The sequence below is a fragment of the Antennarius striatus genome, chromosome 11, assembly GCF_040054535.1.
Source record: "Antennarius striatus isolate MH-2024 chromosome 11, ASM4005453v1, whole genome shotgun sequence".
Lineage (NCBI taxonomy): Eukaryota > Metazoa > Chordata > Actinopteri > Lophiiformes > Antennariidae > Antennarius > Antennarius striatus.
In genome coordinates, this window is record NC_090786.1 from 17,945,281 (window position 1) to 17,964,592 (window position 19,312).

At 39.0% G+C, this 19,312-nt stretch overlaps 2 protein-coding genes across 7 annotated transcripts in view; both read left to right on the top strand.

Annotated features, from left to right (window-relative positions):
• Positions 1-567: 567 nt before the first annotated feature.
• On the top strand, positions 568-7,254 carry tsnax (translin-associated factor X). Of its 3 annotated transcripts, XM_068327659.1 has the most exons (7): positions 583-706; positions 876-905; positions 1,623-1,712; positions 1,819-1,933; positions 2,283-2,413; positions 6,380-6,501; positions 6,717-7,254. In XM_068327659.1, the coding sequence occupies exons 2-7, from the start codon at positions 890-892 to the stop codon at positions 7,086-7,088; spliced, it is 846 nt and encodes a 281-aa protein (XP_068183760.1). In that variant the 5' UTR covers positions 583-706; positions 876-889; the 3' UTR covers positions 7,089-7,254. The 3 variants fall into 3 exon arrangements, with proteins under 3 accessions (XP_068183759.1, XP_068183760.1, XP_068183761.1); XM_068327658.1 differs by having other exon boundaries at positions 568-905; XM_068327660.1 differs by lacking the exon at positions 876-905 and having other exon boundaries at positions 584-706.
• Positions 7,255-11,301: 4,047 nt separating this feature from the next.
• The window catches only part of disc1 (DISC1 scaffold protein), a 52,778-nt gene continuing 44,767 nt past the window's right edge, over positions 11,302-19,312 (top strand). Inside the window, exons 1-3 of one of the 4 annotated variants that reach the window (XM_068326638.1) lie at positions 11,302-11,969; positions 15,853-16,748; positions 18,276-18,345. In XM_068326638.1, coding sequence (XP_068182739.1) covers positions 11,900-11,969; positions 15,853-16,748; positions 18,276-18,345 — 1,036 coding nt within the window. In that variant the 5' untranslated portion in view covers positions 11,302-11,899. The remainder of the gene's footprint in view (positions 11,970-15,852; positions 16,749-18,275; positions 18,346-19,312) is intronic. The other 3 variants (XM_068326637.1, XR_011037259.1, XM_068326636.1) reach the window with 3 other exon arrangements.

The window sequence follows — 19,312 nt, forward strand, 5'->3', positions numbered from 1 at the left end:
TATGTAAGTATGTGTGTATATACATATATATGTATGTGTGTATATATATATGAATATATATATATATATATGAGTATGAATATATATATATATATATATATATATATATATATATATATATATATATATATATATATATATGTATATGAATATAAACGGTTATTGATGACAGTACGTGTTATATGTATGGACAAAACACATATCCAGCCCGCATCAGGTAATGTGTCACGTACACAGTCTGTAGAAGTCCCCGAAGGAGGGCCTTCTGGAAAGATACGAGACATCTGATCTAAAAATGGTTCGATGAATACACCTTAATAGCAACAAATGAGACATGACAGCCTGGCACTCAGTCCTGGGTGGTTGCACAGGCTGGATTTTTATGTAAACAGAAGACAGAATAGTTTTTTGATCAGAAGTGAGGGCTCATGACAGCTTCGTCTAGCTGTAACTTAACATAGTCTTAACAGTAACTTAACAGTCTCAATGAATTAAACACGAAAAAAGAAGCAAACATAACGTAAGTAATTTGGGAATAAACTGCATCAAAATAAATAACATGACAAAATACTACATCTCCCACAATTCACTTCCGGTTACGCACGTACATAGCGCGAAAGCCACCAAACATTGAGGGTCACCGGGATGCCTGTTTTTTAAAAATAAATTGACAATGACTTCACCATCGTGGACTATTTAGACTTGAGTAAGACCTGTTATTGCTCTGAAATGTTATTTTTATGTGTAGACGGTGTTATTTTGTCTGGTGAACCCGATATTTTCTCATAGCTGCCTCATGACATTTGATCGTCACGGACAGACGTCATTGTTCAAGTTTTCCTGTCAAAACCTGACAATTTAATTTTTATTTAAAGGCAACAGTGGGGGCATGAATCAGCGAGACCGTAAGTCCGCATCTTCTTTTTAAAATAATAATAGGTTTAACTTGTTTTATTGGTTGTTGTGGTTACAATAGCATATCCTAGCTACGTTGTAGTTAACGACTGAAGTCAGGGTCGTAGTTAGCCAAAAACACAACGGGTACATTCATCAAGCGGTGCTTTAGCGCGTCAGGCTGGAAGATTCGCCTTTTAAAATCTTTTAATGGGTTTTAGTTCATTATATGTATTGAGTTTTTTTAGTTTGCTTTTTTGCTTTTCAAAATTAGTTATTTCTCAGAATTTGTCATGGCCTAGTCTCTTTGGTTTAAATCCATTCCGTAGTAAATTCTCCGGTGATGTGGTGTAGCCCTCACATCGCTGATAGCGCACTAGAGCCAACTTGCCGGAGTCGCGTCATTCAAAAGGTTTATCAGAATAGTTTTTTGCAGTCTTTGATAATGAAGAAAAGATAGGCTAAGTAAAGTAAAATTTATCGGTTCAGCTGAGGCCACGGTGACTAGCTTGTGTTTTTTGTTTGTCCATGAAGCAGCACAAACAATCACGTTCTTCAACCTGTACATCCACTGTTTGGAACGCAGACATTTCATTGTCATTTTTGAAGTTTCCCCTTCAAATAAAAATAAGCCTGGTGACACCCAGGAGAACAGCTGAGCCAATGTTCACCGGCATCATTGTTTTTGAACATAAACTTAGTAATCATCTGACTTTGTCTTGCATCAGGTGAAGGAAGTTCCTGGAAAAATGCTGATGCTGTGAAGGACTGCGAAATGAGTAGCGCCCCATCTTCATCTGTAATCTGTGCTTTTAAAGGTAACTCCATCAGTGGCAAATTCACAGCATTTTACCCATGTAGTTGGTATAGTCGGTACATTATCGTTTAGATATGTTTCAAATCTATTTTCTCCTGCCGATGCAGTTTTCCAGCAAGAGCTTGACACCAAGCACGACAAATATGAACGTCTCGTCAAGATCAGTCGAGACATCACCATCGAGAGCAAGAGGACCATTTTTCTCTTACACAGAGTAACAAGGTATATCCTACCATAGAAGGGCATAGTCTGGAACGACTCACATATTTCCTCACTTGTTTCTGCAGATTAATGAGTTGTGGTATTGAAATCACTTCAGTTATGTAACTTGTGGAGACAAATTAATTCTTTATCAATGAACCAACTTCATCATCATGTTCGCATTGAATTGATGATTTAGTGCGATCTTTTCAAATCTTCCTCCCTTGGTTGCCAGTTTCAGTTCTCTATTTGTTGGTATACTGTATATACTGTATTGACTATCCACACAGATTGAAATGAAATATTTAAACCTAATTTAAAGCCCTTCCATCATTTACTTCAGCCCTGTGGGTTTTGTCTGGGTTGACAGTGTACCAGATGCAGAGGATGTTCTCAGTGAAGCAGAAATAAAACTGGATGGAGTCCGGCAGAAAATCGGTCAGATTGCTGAGGAGCTTAGAGGAGAGGACATCTATCAGTTTCACAGGGCCTTCACCCCGGGTGAGTGTTTTGATCTTTATGGTGAAAGACACTAAACATGCCAGTACATAAACTGTGGCTGCATAATTAATTTTTTAAAGTCCTGTATAGATTGAGATTCAGAGAAAAACATTTTCTGTAAAGATTTTTTGGGGTGAAAAAACAGTCAGCAGTGACACTATAAGATCATCCATGATCAGTAGAGTTTAGCAAAGAACAACACTTCTACTCTTAAAAAAAAAGTGTATTATATAACTGTTATTCCTTTTTTTATTTTATTAACTGCATCTGTTAAACCAAGGCTTTGGTTTAACTCAGCACCACAGCAGTTCTTCCACAAGGTTTATTTTCACAAGAGATTTTAAGTTGGAGTTCTGATTTTATGCTTTTAGGACAATTCATTTCTTCCCTCCTTCTGTATTGAGAACAAATAGAAGTGTCATTCCACAGAAAGTTGAGATGTTGCTTTAATCTTCAATACAAGAAACGGTATCAGTTTACGTAGAAGCACTTTTAAATTTAATTTTAAAGAAATTTGTAAAATGCAATTAAGTTCCATCAAAATTCCATAGACTTGTTAGTATGAGCTTGTCTAAAAATAAATCTTATTCCTAATATCAGAGAAAGTGTGGTAAACCAACGTCATGACCCAGGAAGAGTCCCCTAACTCTGTTATCATTGTTTAGTATATTAATGTTATGGTGAAATTCTGGGCGGCACGGTGGCGCAGTGGGTAGCATCCTGCTCTGTGCGGAGTTTGCATGTTCTCCCCATGTTTGTGTGGGTTCTCTCCGGGTTCTGCGGCTTCCTCCCACCTCCAAAAACATGCACTTGAGGTTAATTGGCCATTCAAAATTGCTTGTAAATTGCCCAAGTGTGTGCACGGTTGCCTGTGTGCCTCTGTGTGGCTCCGCGATGCACTGGCGTCACGCCCAAGGTTTCTCCCGCCTCACGCCCTCAGTCAGCTGAGGGCGTGCTGTGGTGAGTCACAGGGCTTAAGACCCCTGCGACCCACCACAGCAGTTGAAGCGGTTGACAATGAATGAATGTTGAAATTCTATGTCTGATCAGGTTTGATCAGATAAGAAACAGTTCATATTGTTCTTTGTTTTTTAAATAGCATGCTAATACCATACACTACCAGATAATTAGGTCCATGTGTCAGATAGAGTAGGTGTCTTTACATTTACATTGCCATCCAGACGAATATTTTTCACTTTGGTGACTTCCTTACATTTTATCAAGAATGATCGTTTGGTATTTCAGATGCGTTTGAGTAGAGAGGTGACCTTCTTAAGGGTAAGTGTTGATTAGATCTTGATCGTACCAGGATAAAGTTTCAGATCCAGGAAATAATTTGCAGCCCTGGTGCAGTACACACATTTACCCAGGCTGTAATTTTCACAGTTTAAATGTAAAATCATTAAAATGATATCAAAACGTTTGTGTTACTAATTTTATTTTGTATTTCTTGAAGAATTGACAAGTCGAGAAAGTAGAAAAACTGCATTATTTCTAGATCCATCTCAAGATCTGCTCACCCTGTCTTCATTCCACCTCTTCAAAATTGTTTGACTGACTGATTGAGTGACTGGAAATAAAGCATCACTTCCATGGCAGAGAGAATTGTTGATGTCAACATTATACTAACAGGCACACAGACCAGCAGGATCTGAGTTTGAAGTTTTATAATGGAGAAGAGAAAATACTTTTTGTGCGGCTGTCACCTCAATCGCCAAATTTTACTTTCCTTTCACTGAAGACTGACTACAGTAATACTGTAAGTGGGACTTTGATGCAGGCATACGATTGACACACCCCCTGATAAAACTGTCTCATTACTATCAGTTTCTGTCAGAGTAGCCAAAATGTCTGCAGAGGTCTAAGAAGGGCATTACTGGTAGTGAGGGTGAGCTGTTATCTGGGAGCTAGGGAAGTCGTTTTAGATTATGGTCACTCAGGAATCACTGCTGCATCCTCAGACGTGACCAGTGGCAGTTCCCACCAATTAGACGCTCCATTCTTTTCCCATTTTTATCATCTTTATTAGATTGAGTCTAGCCTCACTGCCCAGAGTCTGCAGATAATCTTGGGTGGACGTGAAGCACCAGCCATGAGTAATGTGGTTTTAAGATATTAAGATCTTTTCAAGATCTTTTAAGATATTGAGGACTGAATCTGAACGTCATCGCTGCTGAATTCAGGATGGAGCTTCTCTGTGATTTGCAGTTTAGCCCTATGCGATGGCACAAACAAAGGTGTATGGGGATGTTTTCTGCAGTTCTCCTAAGGGAAAGTTATCTATGACCAAACATCCAAACATTAAGCTCAATAAATCAGTATATAATCTGGATATTCAGATATATTTATTGAATTCTCATCAAAATCACCAAAACTTTTTGAACTTTTGCACTCATCTTTCATTGCTGTTTTTCCTTTTGAGTTATTGTTTTTCTTTTTTATCACATTTACCGCATCCAGAAATATTTTGTTACTATGAGAGTCTAAATGATAACAGCTGACAGTTGCTTCAAAGTCATAATACAAACACTTCTTGGCAGTAAACTCAGGAACTGAACTCCACCTGCCTGCCTCAAAGCCTGCATAACCTTCATTACATATCCTGTCGCCTCAGATTGTGTCCTGTTCAATGTCAACACAACTGGCAATGTTTGGATGTCAGCAGTGTTTATACAGCTTGTGAAGATTACACCAAATAAAGACGAGACATAAAATCCACGATCATTAGTATCTCTGCCATTAGAATAGGATGTAATCCCTCAAGTAAGCATTTAAGTTGAAGGGCTTTACAATGCAAGTGTTAACTTAAAGTCTCCAAATATTTATTATCAGTAAATTAACAAAAGTTTGTGATTGAGGTTTGTGAGTCCTGTTATACGTGTTCGATAAACAAAGGTGTCATCTTCACACTACCAGTCCGGGTGCCATATCGAAATGAGATATGTTCCAGTGTGTTTTGGTACATTGCTGTCATGACGCAACAGAAACGGACTACTCCGCCAACTGTTAGAAACCCTTTCTAGAGCCAAGGGTGCAATGTGCTAGCATGATTTTACACTCTGACATAGTCGAAATCTGCGTAATCCAACTGCTCATTTTCTCTGATCATAAGATCCACAACCAGTGGATGTTAAACTGTACCAGGACTTCTTAGGGGAACACATTAATAATAATTAGAGTCTAATAATGTGACTGGAAATTTAAAAGTTACTTTCTTTTCTGCATAAGTGGCACGTATAGCTCTTAAATGGCTCGTACACATACCCAACTCTACTTCCCAAAGTTTCACACCACTGAGCTAAAAACAGAATAAGGAAGGTTAAAGTTCACGACACAATGTGTAATACACATACCTACACAATATTAAATTACAGTTATAACAAAATAAAGGAAAAAATAAAAAGTAAATCAAAATGTGACTCTGATTTAACTGCTGGAGAAAGCACTGTGAACACAGCTGCTTTGCTGACCACAGCTCTCATAAACTCTATTTGGACTAAATATCTGATTAGAAAATGGAAAGTCATTCAAAGTGAAGATGAACCGTTCTCCTCCCAGCTCTCTGTGTCCCGCTGTGGTTAGTTTACGTAGAGATAGGAGGCCGTTTGAAGTTCAGTTGCTGCTCCATAAGTAGACTTCAGACACAAAGTCTTCCATCCTGTGATTATTTGGTTATTGTTTACACAGGACCAGAAAACAAATGAGGGGTCATCTCTGCCTCCTCTCAGTGTGGTTGGCCAGTCAGTAGATAGAAACAGGAAACATGCAGATACATTGCAGTTTTCATGCATACGGGATGTGGGATACTCCTTTGACACACAGATGAACTTTCTTTTAAGATAACATTTTTAGGTGAATCAGAAATATAAATAAATTTAGAAAATTAAAGCACCCTTTATTCTCTAGTCCTGCTTGACCTACTGGATTTCTTGTACTCTTCCATTTCAATATAATTCCATGTATTAGGGATCCAGGAGTATGTGGAGGCCGTGTCCTTCATGCACTACATCAGCCACCGCAGCCTGATCAGCCTGGAGGAGATCAACTCCAGACTGGTTTTCACAAGGAAGGAGAAGGTAGACCCCAAGGTACATACTAAAAAAGGAATCTTTGTTTTCATACATTTTTGCAATTCAAAATGGAAAATGCATAATTTAGGAATTTTTGTCTATTGAACGTGGCTGTTCTCTGGTAAATTTTAACTCGTGTGAAATCCTGCCTGTTTGCTTGCTGGAACTACAGCTTGTGTGAACAATCTGCCCAAACTTGCTAAAAATATTTTGTGAATATTTTTTCATCTCAGGGTTCAGCTGAAGCCCTCCCACCTGGCGTCCTGACCTTTCAGGTGACACCTTCAGATTACCTGCTCGGCGTGGCCGACCTGACTGGAGAGCTGATGCGTCTGTGCATCAGCAGCGTAGGCAACGGCGACATCGACACGCCCTTCCAGCTGAGTCAGTTCCTGCGGCAGATCCATGAAGGTTTCTCCAGCATTGGTAACACAGGCCCCTATGAAGTGTCCAAGAAGCTGCATACGTTGAGGCAGAGCCTTGGCAAAGTGGAGGATGCTTGCTACACCCTCCGCGTTCGTGGCTCGGAGATCCCCAAACACATGCTAGCTGACGTGTTCTCCAGCAGGACAACGCTTATCGACCCAGAGGAAGGAGTGGTTTAAGTCTTAAACGGTGTTTTTTGCATTTGGTCTGCTCCATTGTGATAAATGTTTTCGTTTCTGTAATTTAGATCTGACAGATATTTTACTGTCACACTTCAAGGCAGACAGTTGATGTTCTCTTGAGTGCAGCCATTGTTTTGTTTGAATAAACATTCTGTTTCTTCTCTGCCGTTCCTTTTCCCTATCACATAATCTAAGGTAGAGCTCGCCGTGTGCCGTGTGGAGGAGAAACATGACTTTTGTCTATTGAACGTCACTGTTCTCTGGTAGGCCTGCTGGCACACGTGCATCCAGCCCTTTGCCCTCTCCATTCAGCCATCTTTTAACAGTCAAAACCACCACCAAGGTAATTTAATAAAAATTGGAGCACACGGACAGATTCTTGGCAGAGAACTGACTCCTCCTCGCTACTTTTGCCTCACCTAATGCTTGTAATTATTCCCCACCAGATGGATGGTTGATGCAGCCAGAAACCATGGATTAATGGCTTTATAATCTATAGTCAATGATGGAGGTATTTATTAATGTCAAATGTAAAGATTTGCCTTTTCCTTACAAGACTTCACACATAATTTTAGGATGAAATGAAGAAGTACAACGTTTGGTTTTTTGATTTTCTCAGTTTTGTTTTTAATCCTCAAATTAAGTCCTCCTATTGTATTCTCTTGATTTGGAGCGGGGAAAGAAAGGAATATTACTTAGGTCTGCCATCGAGTGGTCAGAATCAGTACTACACACCAAGAACCAAAGTCATCACTAGATGTTGATTTTTTTTCCTTTTTTTCTTTTTTTAAAGACTATATTGTTCACCATTGGTAAACTGTTTTCAAGCAGACGTTCTAAATTGGATTTCTATAACACAAATAGTGACAGGTTCATGTTCTAGCATTGCATTACACCGCCTTTTGTTTTAAGGGCATTAACACTCCAGTGATCATATTTTTCCTAAACGTGATTGTACCTTTAAGCATCAGCAGTTTCTACATGAATGAAACACATACTGGTAGTCCTCAACATACAAAAACACAACTTATGAACATTCGTAATCATGAACAACTGCCCGCTGCCATAAAAAACACATTTGATATATTTATATATTTCTATTTTAAAAATTAATTTGGGTTTCAAGTGATCCACTTTCCGGTGTTCAATCATGGCAATGGCTTAAAGATTTTAGAAGCCTCTTTCTGGGGTATTGGAAAACGTACTGTACTTACACCTATGGTGCGATTTGTCAAAAAAAAAAAAAAGGGTTAATCATGGAAAAATGAATCAACAGGCCTAATTCCTTTCTAGGTTAATGGTAGGTCCTATGAGCCTAAATTCCAAACGGTTTAACATTCACATTTAATGCAAACTTTAAAACAAATGAAACATTGAATTTTCTGTTCCACGATGTGGATGAAGATGATGAAGATGACCCATATAGGCAGCACTGTAGACTGCAGACTACCTGTGAGAAAAGTCTGTCACAAAAGTAAGACTGTTTACTCACAGCAGTTTTTCAAACTGTTCCTGAGCCCATTAAGTAAATCATAGAATCATATTGGCTTTTAATGCAAATTCGTCAGAATAATAAAAGGTCATAGACATTGAGTGTTTACATTTTTGTGCCATATGTGCACAGATTTGTTCAGATTCTCTGCATATGTTTGATGATATGTTCTGAAAGATGATGAAAACCTCAAATTCCTTTTTACTGCACACTGGAAACAATGTTATTAAACTGGTCGACTATTTGCTTACACAGATTTTCAGACAATGTTTAATGTTTAACCCCACCTGTGCCTCTCCCAACGTTGTTGTGACATGAATTTATGAGTTTATAAAAATTAGTGAAGTTAAAGGGTACAACTTTGGATATAATTGCCACTGTACCCCCTTTATTTGATGTATTTATTTATTTGATTGATTAGGAACTCACAATTGTGTAATGTGTCAATATAAATAAAAAATTATACATATTCTGCAATAAACAACAACAATTAAGACAACAATAATACATTTTGTAAATTTCTCCATTTTGGGACGAATAAAGGATTATCTAAATATTAATAATGTTTATAACATCAAGTATAATTCCCATGTTTCATGTTTGTAGAAAAAGTAATACAGGATCGTTCATTTCAGTGTCATCTAAACGTATTAGGAGACGACAGGATCATTCTATTGAATCTGGTAGAAGCCTGACATCTACTGGTGAAGCAGCTGAACTATTTAATACCCATATGAATAAATGAATGAACACCAGGTGACGAGTGTCTTGACCTCATCTATCTGAGGGAGCAGTGTAACAGATTATTCTCAATAACTGATTCCCTCCAATCAGTTTTTTGCTCTTTTCTGATTGTAGAACTATTGTTAAACTACTAAATCATTTGGTAGCTAGTTACTCTCCAACCAAGAAATCAGTTGATTTTAGTTTCTCCACTTCTTCCTCCTTTGCCCTCATCATCATCCTTCCAGTTCCTCTTTCAGTTGCATTGCTCTTTTTCTACTGCTCGAGCTTAACTATTCACTTCATCAAGTTTATATGAAGTATTGTTCAAATTATGCCATGAATAATAGAAAACAACAGTTAGCAGCTCAAAGTGGCTGTTAATGCTGACCAGATCTGGTAATGGTTGTTATTCTCATGATCACACAGCGCTGAGCCCCCCCAGGCTTGCTCACACAGATCAGCAAAGCTGAATGAAAAGACCTTTGGAAATGTGGCCAGAGGGATGAAAGGGCTGCTGTATGCGGGGTCTCTCCTCATTCATGCCATCACACCATGAACAATGAACCACTTTTATATCGATGCTAAGATGTGCCCTGAAGGCCTGGAAGTATGCAGAAACAACATGTTAGTATTTTACCTACACACATAGTCTATGATAGTTTAGTTTTAAATTTTGACATATAGAATCAACAGTCCAGTAGCATGTGTGTCCAAGTATTTGTCTTTGTATTAAACTCAGTAAATATAGAAGTTTACACTTGGCATAAGTCACTTTATTGAAAACAGGCCCTCTGCAAAGGAGACAACAGGTTAACAAATTTTCATTATACAATTCATAAATTTATTTACTTGTAGGGGAAATTTCAATGAATTATGACAGCCCATGGAGTCTCACACGCACGCACGCACGCACGCACGCACACACACACACACACACACACACACACACACACACACACACACACACACACACACACAGAGAGAGAGAGAGAGAGAGAGAGAGAGAGAGAGAGAGAGAGAGAGAGAGAGAGAGAATCCTTCATATGATAGTAGTTGTTTTATTCCCATGCTTTCCAGACTCCTCCAGATGAAGGATTAAGTAATTTATACGTTATTTTTTGCACCCTGACATCACCAGATATTTTGTTATCAAAAAAGCATGAAGCCCATGATAAGTCAAACATTCCAACATTGTTAATAATCAATTCCTATTGTCGTTGGGGACCCTGGAGGCTCCTTCCTGTTCCAGTGAAGTTGAAGGTGATGGAACCACAGATGCCTTACTGCCACGCCAGGACAGGAAACACTAAATTAATTTCCTGCTTGGATTCAGAGAGATTAAAGAATGATATGCAATGTTTGTTATCATGTTATAACGTGAGACTTGATGAAACATAAAAAGCAATTCTGGTGTCCTGCCAACAGACATTGGTATCCTGCAATATGAAAATATCAAATATAGCATGAAAACCTCTTGACAAAAAATTAATAATATAAATAAAAAATTAAACATATATTTACAAAATACTGTCATATAATATTGTACAAAAATGTGTTGTTAAAATAACAATGTCTTGAAATTGTGTAATACAACTGTGTGCAGTGACACTTTAACATAGAGATGTAAAACGTAAAAACATTAGAAGTGTTTATGTGTAAAACGTATCTGTATGCTTGTATAGCGCCAGAACATTATGTCAGAAAGTCAGTGTCTTGTAAAAACGTGCATTATTTTGCTCGAATGCATGTCAGCATCATCATATTGTATATGGTGAGAAAAAAAACCCATTACATTAAAATTTCTCGTTATGTGAATTTTAAAATTACATGTGGTAATAAATAGTACAAAAGAAGACATCTTGTAACAATGTGGAAAATGTCCACTTTTTTTACACAACATTGATTAGTTTTCCTTTACTCGTGTGGAAATACAGTCCCCTGCAGTATAAAACAGCGTGCGTGTTTCTCTAGTCCTGAACCAGCTGCTGATATCAAAGCTTCGTAAAACAGGCGCAGTTGAGTCGGTGATGTGTTCACTGCAGTTCTCATCGCTGCCTGCTGCTCATGAGGCGGTCTGGAAGAGTTGGAGTCCAATTCCTGAACACGTAGCAGCTCCAGCTCGACGCACGACGCACGGCTCAGGGGCGCAGAGAATAACGGACTACAGATCAGTTTATGGATGACACCAGTCTGTTGCTTCCCCCATTACAGCAAGTGACTTAACATTTTTTATTTAGTTCCCCCTGAAACATATTTTTTTTAAAAACAACATATTTTCTGGTCATCCGTAACTGGACCCACTTGTTTTCCGCAGAGGAGCAGTGTACCGTAAGAATGTGGCGCGCCTGCGTCAATAGAAGGGACGTGTTTTTACGAACAAAGGAGCGCATGTAAAAAGCCGGTTTTACGCGTTAATCCGAGGCGAGGAAAAATCTGTCACTGTGGATTCAAGTTTTAACAACGGAAATGAGATCAGTCCCGTTTGCTGGCGCCTTGTCCTCAGAAACATGGTCGACGTAACTCCACGTACAACCACGATCTGACAAGTAGGATTTGACGTCCGGCCGCCCAGAGACTCCATACCGGGAAGATGTTCGCTGGACTGATGGGGGTTGAATGTCACAACAACTCTCTGCTTCAACACTGCGAAGTTACGGAAGGTAAAGAATATTTTACAACTATTTATGGTGCGTTCCTATACGAACCAGACAAATAAGTGGATCATCTGCACAAGATGGACCGGTTTTAAGTTTTCACGTTAGATTAGAAATAGAGACTGAAATGCGAGACGACATGAAACTTCAACGTGGGACTGGAGAGAGAAGGTCTGTTTTGAAGTAGATCGTCTTACAGATCGTTGTCATCAGAGCTTTTCTGTTTCTGGTGGAATGCTTTGGACATTCAAATCTAAACAAACTATATTTGCATGTTTGCCCACTCTAAAATTTCAGTTTCCTTCAAGAATCAGTTATTTTATTTATAACTACATATTCTTGTCAAAGGAGTGACAAAAATTTGCTGGCATGGGATCCAATCCACGTGGTAAACAAGTAGCATTTGGCACAGAAAACTGTTGGTAGGTTGATAATGTCAAAAGTGCAACGTGGTAAAGGATAGTACCACTATGCAGCATAGTGCAGAATCATATTCAGATGTCCTTTCCCCAGGATGCTGTGTAATGACATGTAATGAGTGAATGTGAAATGCTGGCTTCTAGGCTGGCCTAGTTTTTTCTTCCTAAATTACTGTCATTCATGATTCTGCATGTTGTTAAACTGTAATCCATGTGTAATAGTTAATACTTGAGTGACATGATATAAAACCTGAAGTAGCATTTGTGAAATGAATTACAGACAGCCTGAGTCTTCCACTGGTGATGCCTTGATGGAAGTGTTTGACAGTTCAGTCTTAGAGAGGCATGATTTGCCTCAAGTGAGCTGGACATGTCATGTTTTGCTATGAAATTACTCTATAGAGCAAAAGATCAACAGTTTGTGTTATAGAACGAGAACAGAGAGAGACTAGACAGACAAGAGACGGTGTGTCTAAAGTGACCATTCAGCAGAAATCATTTTAGAAACAGTTTAGTTGTTAGTATTTAACTGTATTATGAGTAGATTGAATGATTTGTAGAAGTTTTTGTCGTGTCAGACGATAGATAGATAGATAGATAGATAGATAGATAGATAGATAGATAGATAGATAGATAGATAGATAGATAGATAGATAGATAGATAGATAGATGTCATCACTGACTTTCACTTCTCTTTTTCCAGCTATCGTTGGTCACAAGTAATAACGTGTCACACATGTGCCCAGTGGTGCTGCTTCTCAAGAGGCTGCTGACATGGAGATCTGTTGTGTGTGTGTGTACGTGTCAGGGTACTGAGCTTTTTCCTCACTTCTGTGTGTTTTTATGAGATCCTCTGCATTCCTTCATTCTCTGGTTGAAGCACTTTAAACAATCAATGGGACATAGCATTAATGTGAGAGATCTGAGGGCCTCTTTGGTCTGCAAAGGTAAATAATCTCACCTGAGAGGATTCCCAGAATTTGTGCTGAGTTGAGGAAACACGCTTCTCTTTGGAAGTTACTGTTTTATCCCAGATTTAGGTGGTAAAACATTTCAAACACATAACCTAGCAGGAAACATCAAATGATATAACACACACACACACACACACACACACACACACACACACACACACACACACACACACACACACACACACACACACACACACACACACACACACACACACACACACACACACACACACACACACACACACACACACACACACACACACACACACAATGGGCCCTGAGGCATTTCCTTCCCCTGTTCAGAGAGGAGCCGTCTTTACACCACTGTAACACTGACGGTCACCAGGTCCTTCCCTCTCAGCTGCTGAGCTTCGAGCTCTTTTAGGAGCTCTATTTTATATCTCTATCATGCCATCTGGTGGCTGATTGTGTTTATTACCTACTCTGTGTTTTGGGTTTCTTAATTTGGTCATGGAGCAGTGGTCACATCTGCAGAGAAACACTAATGGAGCTGTGTGTAAACTGAGCTTCAGTGTGACGATCTCAATGGACAAAAGGCTCCTGTTGAAGAGTGTCTTTGGCTATACACTCAGTCTGGGCACAATGGGGACACCCCCATGATACTCTCCTACAAATCTTGACTTCCTGTCTGCCTAACATCCCCACTCTCCCTCTCCAGTCACATGGGATGGTTTAGGAGTGACATCACTGCAGGTCACAGGGGATTAAGCAGGCAGCTGTGGTTTCAGGCCAGTGTCTCGGTTTGTTTTTTATTCACTGCAATCTGCGTAAAAACACTGGAATTGTACAAATACGTTCTACTGGCTGATTATAATGCACTCTTTTGATAGTAATCTGAGACAGTGTTGTTATGAAACCTTTTAAAGCGTGTAGTGGGGGTTTGTAGTGATAATAGCATGAATGCTTTCACTGTTTACAGTTCAGACATCTACATATCAGTTGGTTGTGTGTGAGTGGGAAGAGAAAGTGAGTACCACAGCTGTACACAAAGCGCCTGTTGATTCCCAATACATCAGCCTTTCTCTGAATCCTACACATTATAAAACACACAATGTTGAAGCAGGTGTTTATCTGACCTCACACCTCTTCTGTCCTTCACACCAAATCATGTCCACCATTGCTCAGTCATTTTTACTGGGAATAAAGGCTGTGTCTTCTCAGTCAAAGAGAAAACTGTGAAAAGTATTAACATCACCATGAAGCTAAACGGCTTTTCTATTATGTTTACACTGACACTCTTCTGATTTACTTGTCACAAATACAGTATGTCTCCCAAAACTGCACAAATCAATGCGCATCTATATTATGTTATATATTTGATGAATGTGACATTACTAGCAGCAGATGTCGAGAAAGCTTTGGCAAATGCTGAACATTCCAGAGAAATCTGTAATACTTTTTGTTGTAATCCACAGTAAATAATGCATACTCATGAATACTAGTCAACTGCATTTTTTTTTTAAATGTACAACAAACCCCAGAAAAATTCTGTGTCTGCATCTGGACTCAGATATTTTTATCTCTTTTGATAGAAAAGACTGTGGACAGTTGTTGGTTCTGGGGTCTTCACATACTGGAGCTCAGTAGATAGTGTTTATGTTGCCTGGCTGATCACCCACTAAACAAGGGTTTGTGGAAACTGTAGTTTTTAATAATTGTGGAAAATGTGGTTGAACACCATATCTAGCAATGTTAAAGAATGTGAGAAAAAAAATTCCTGGCCTCTGTATGAAGATCCCACACTTTGATGTGCTTTTTCTTTGTAATCTTACTAACAAACAGTCCAACAAACTAACACCTCATGAAAACATCCATATAGACAAAGATGATCAATAACCTGACTACTTCTATCTGTAGTTTCAACGTGTCTTGACAGCCTTTTAGTATCTTCCATCTTATGAATTTTTACAGCCGTTGACAGTCCTCTTCTTCCGGTATCTCACTGCTCTCCTCGAACTGGTTTCAAGGAATATAAGACGGCTTTTAGAAAACTGCAAAGAAAAACTAACATGTGAGAAAAGTCATCAACTAGCAGCTGAATTATTTTATTGTCAGGTGCAAGAGATCCATGTTTCCTCAAAGGGTTGGAGGTCATGTGATTTTAGAGCCCGTGGCTTTGGGAAACATGTCAGGGCTTCTCGATGTAAATTCAAATGTAACTTCAGGAAGTGTTTTTTCTGTCCTCCGCTCTTCCATGGAGAGGTGTGTCTAGCTGAAAATGACTTTGTTGCTCTGGTATTCCACAGCAGCTGGAGCGCGGTTCACACAGCTGTCCTAGTTAGCGATGCTAGCAGTAGCGACTGTGGGAAAGCTGCTTTTTTTTGTGTGATTAACAACATGACGTGTGACATTCCTGTGTTTTTGGCACATTCGACTTATCTTCTTCCTTATGGGCACTGTTAATCCTATGTGCTCACCCTTTATCCTCCTCATGACTGTGTTGCTCAGCTTAATGGCTAATCTCTACATTGACAGGTGGCAGAACGTTTGGGACAGCTGGCAGCTCGGGTCGGAAAAGACTGCACCGAAGACCAGGGTACATGAGAGGAGAGCAGTCTAGACTACAGATCACTTTTCATGGGCAGGAGGAGGAGGAGGAAGAAGATGGGAGTTGCATTAAGAATGGAAAATCTGGACGTCACACTGACATCACCAAGGCAACCAGCGCTCAAAGGATGAGTCATACGACTGCTGTGAAAGTGTCCTTGAGGAATAAGCAGCCTGAGAAACCCATATGCAGCACTTGGAAGAGTAAGAGTTTTTTCTGCCCTATTAACCATCCTCTTCCTTATGTGGAATGCAATGCCATCAATGGTCCATCCAGCCCCCAGAGTTTTCCGCCACAGAATGAACTCAGTTTGAGCCCAGACCCCGCTCCTCAGTCCTCACTACTGGACTCCTTTAGCTCTAGCTTCAGTTTCATCCAACAGTCTCTTAGCTCATGCCAGCAGACAGACACAACCACATCATTCCAGGTACCAGAACCACTATACGAACCCACTAAAGCACCCAGTTCATCTCAGACCAAACAAGTAACCGTGTCCATCAAGCACATCTCAAAGCAGCCAACTCCCGTCCAGTCGGATCCATCGTCTGCTCCAGACAGCCAGGCAAATGGAGAGAATCCGGCGACTTGGAGGGAATGTCTGTGGGATTGCAGGGAGGTAAAGACTGACGGTCCAGACTGTGACTCCCAGGACATAGAGATCACCTCCTCGTTGTCTGTGGACTCCGACACTGCGTCCGCCTCTTCCGTCACCTCTGGCTACGAGAGCGCGACGCCTGCTTGGGACCAGGGCTGGGACAGCGTGGTGAAGAAGTACGAGGGTGTGCTGCAAGACTGTCTCCAGAACAACCGCACTCATACCAAGGTGATTGGTTCAAGTCACAGTGACCTTTACTGACTTTAAGGCAATTTCATGACCAGAATTTCGACTGGGCACAAAATACAGCATGCTCTCTATAAAATACGTTATTAGACATTATGGAATTGTAGTTAATCCAAATTCCTGCTAAGGCTTAGATGAAGTCAATAACACTGTAATATCAGCATATGTAATGTGGAGCTGCAAACTACAAAGGTGTAGTAATGATTTACTGTACAGCACACAAAACCAAGTGTCTTTGAGCCAACAACACAACATCAAGATAAATTATATAGTAATATTGGAGTAAAATAGTCAAATATGTGGAACATAAATGCAAATGATGCAAAAAGATAAAAATGAAAAAGAGGGATTGAGTTAATAAGCCGTATCATGTATAAAATCAGTGTAGTTGCGTTCTTAATTTCCCTTCGGGGATTATAACAGTGTATTCAATTCAATTAAAATTAAATTCAATTAATCTAAACCTGAAGTTGAGAGTTAAACTGACCAAAAGCAAACAAACCTTATAAGAAGGATAATTTGAGAGAATTGGTCTTCAAAAATTATTTAAATGATGATTTAGCGCATATACACATACATATATATATGTGTGTGTGTGTGTGTGTGTGTGAGTGTGTGTGTGTGTGTGTGTGTATATATATATATATATATATATATATATATATATACACACACACATATACAGTATATTTGTATATATATATATATTTTTTTTTTTAAATTTATTTATTTTTTTAAATGATCATTACAATAGTCATACTGTGAGGAAATAAGAAAGTGAATAATGACTGAATATGACAATTAGCTTCCTTTCGTTTCCATGGTGAAACTGAACAGAAGCTCATACAAGTCTTTCTTCCAGCATGACTGGAAAAAAAAAACGCTCTGAACATTCAAACAACAGGGGAGAGAGGAGTTTGTGTTTTATATCTCAACAAGATTTTGACCCTGGCTTATTGCTAAATATGAAGTTCCCAAAAACTTGAAGTATTGATTTTGTTACAGAGGTTAACTTTTGTAACTAATATAGGTGATACTATGCAAGAAGAACATCTCGTTACAAATTAGACTTGCAAAAAAAAAGTATATTTAAACCAAATATTTATCATCAACTGCCATGTTTCTGTGTTAGTGTCGTCAAAGCCATGAGACTAATTTGTTAACTAATAACTAACTTGGGGAGTTTGTGGTTGTGCTCTGATTGCGATTTTCAAAGGATTGAAAGTAATTTTTCTGGGTCCTCTGGAGCAAAAGTTAGAAATATTGTTAGAAATAAATATGATCCTCTATGTTTATAAAATAAAAACTTCTTAACAGATTCAGTTCGGGTGTTAAGTGTAAGTGGTAAGTTATACTTTGACACGGCCAGTTCTCTGCTCACCCGGTCATGTTTCTGAAGGTTGTTTCATCCACATATTTAGGCCTGCTGGGGCAACTGTTTAAAGAGTATTGCCCTCTGGACTGTTGGGAAATGGCTTCTGTTTCTTATCATGTGTGTCTTCCTCTCAGATTGAGTCCATGATGTTGAAGCTCCAGAGACTCCAGAAGAAAGCTATTCTGGATGACGACTATGACGCAGGTGATCTAAGTTTACACAGTTATTTGAGACATTTCAGCCTCTGCCATCTAGATACTGTAGCTCTGGATAAATTATAGGGAGCATATCTAAATATTTATTAGTGTGTTCCTCATTTAAAGTGTCATTCTCATTATTAGATTTTATGGAAATGGGACATGAACAGTAAACAAGGGCAGCAGACAGGACGTTGCAGCAGCTTTTACATCAATAGCTTAACTAAGGAATTTCACTCATATATTAAAAAAAAACAAGAGATTGGAGTTTCTCAGTTGCCTTGATTGAATTTCTTGACTAGTGAATTAGTTATGGATCATACTTGGAACATTTAAAAAAGCATGTGACAACCCCAGTTCATGCTTTAATTTGATCTGCTGTCTGGATTACTGATTTTGACACACATTTCACATCAGACTTCCTGGGGAGTTTGGGGATTTTTGCTCAAAGTGATTCAGAAGAGTCTTCATTTCTTTTATATTTAAAAATACTTACAGTGTGTGTTTATTGAAGTTTGAATAGTAGACGTTTTGAACCGCTTCAAGGGTTGAAAGACTTCCAACAGATGAGTTTACACAACCCGGGTTTCCTGATAAGTTTTTTTATCAGTGGTCACAACATCAGGTCAGTGAGCTGAAAAACAAACAAAACAAAATGTTTGTCCCCAGAAGAAACCATAAACAAAAGTTTGTTAAACATAATGAATGGCTCATGACTTGAATTTGTCCTAAGAACAATTTCATGTCCTAAAACACGAGTGCACGCATAACTCTAATTCGAAGTAACAGCAGTTATTTACTCTGCTTGACCTAAATATTTTTTCTAGCCATATTGAGAAAAGTTTATATTCAAATGAGGCCATTCCGACCCATTTAATGGGCCTTGTGAAAGAATTAAATATCAGCACCTGCTGTGTCTTCTAGACCTTGAACTATTTGGACGGAGTGACTATTTGGGTCAGTAGGTCTGTCCT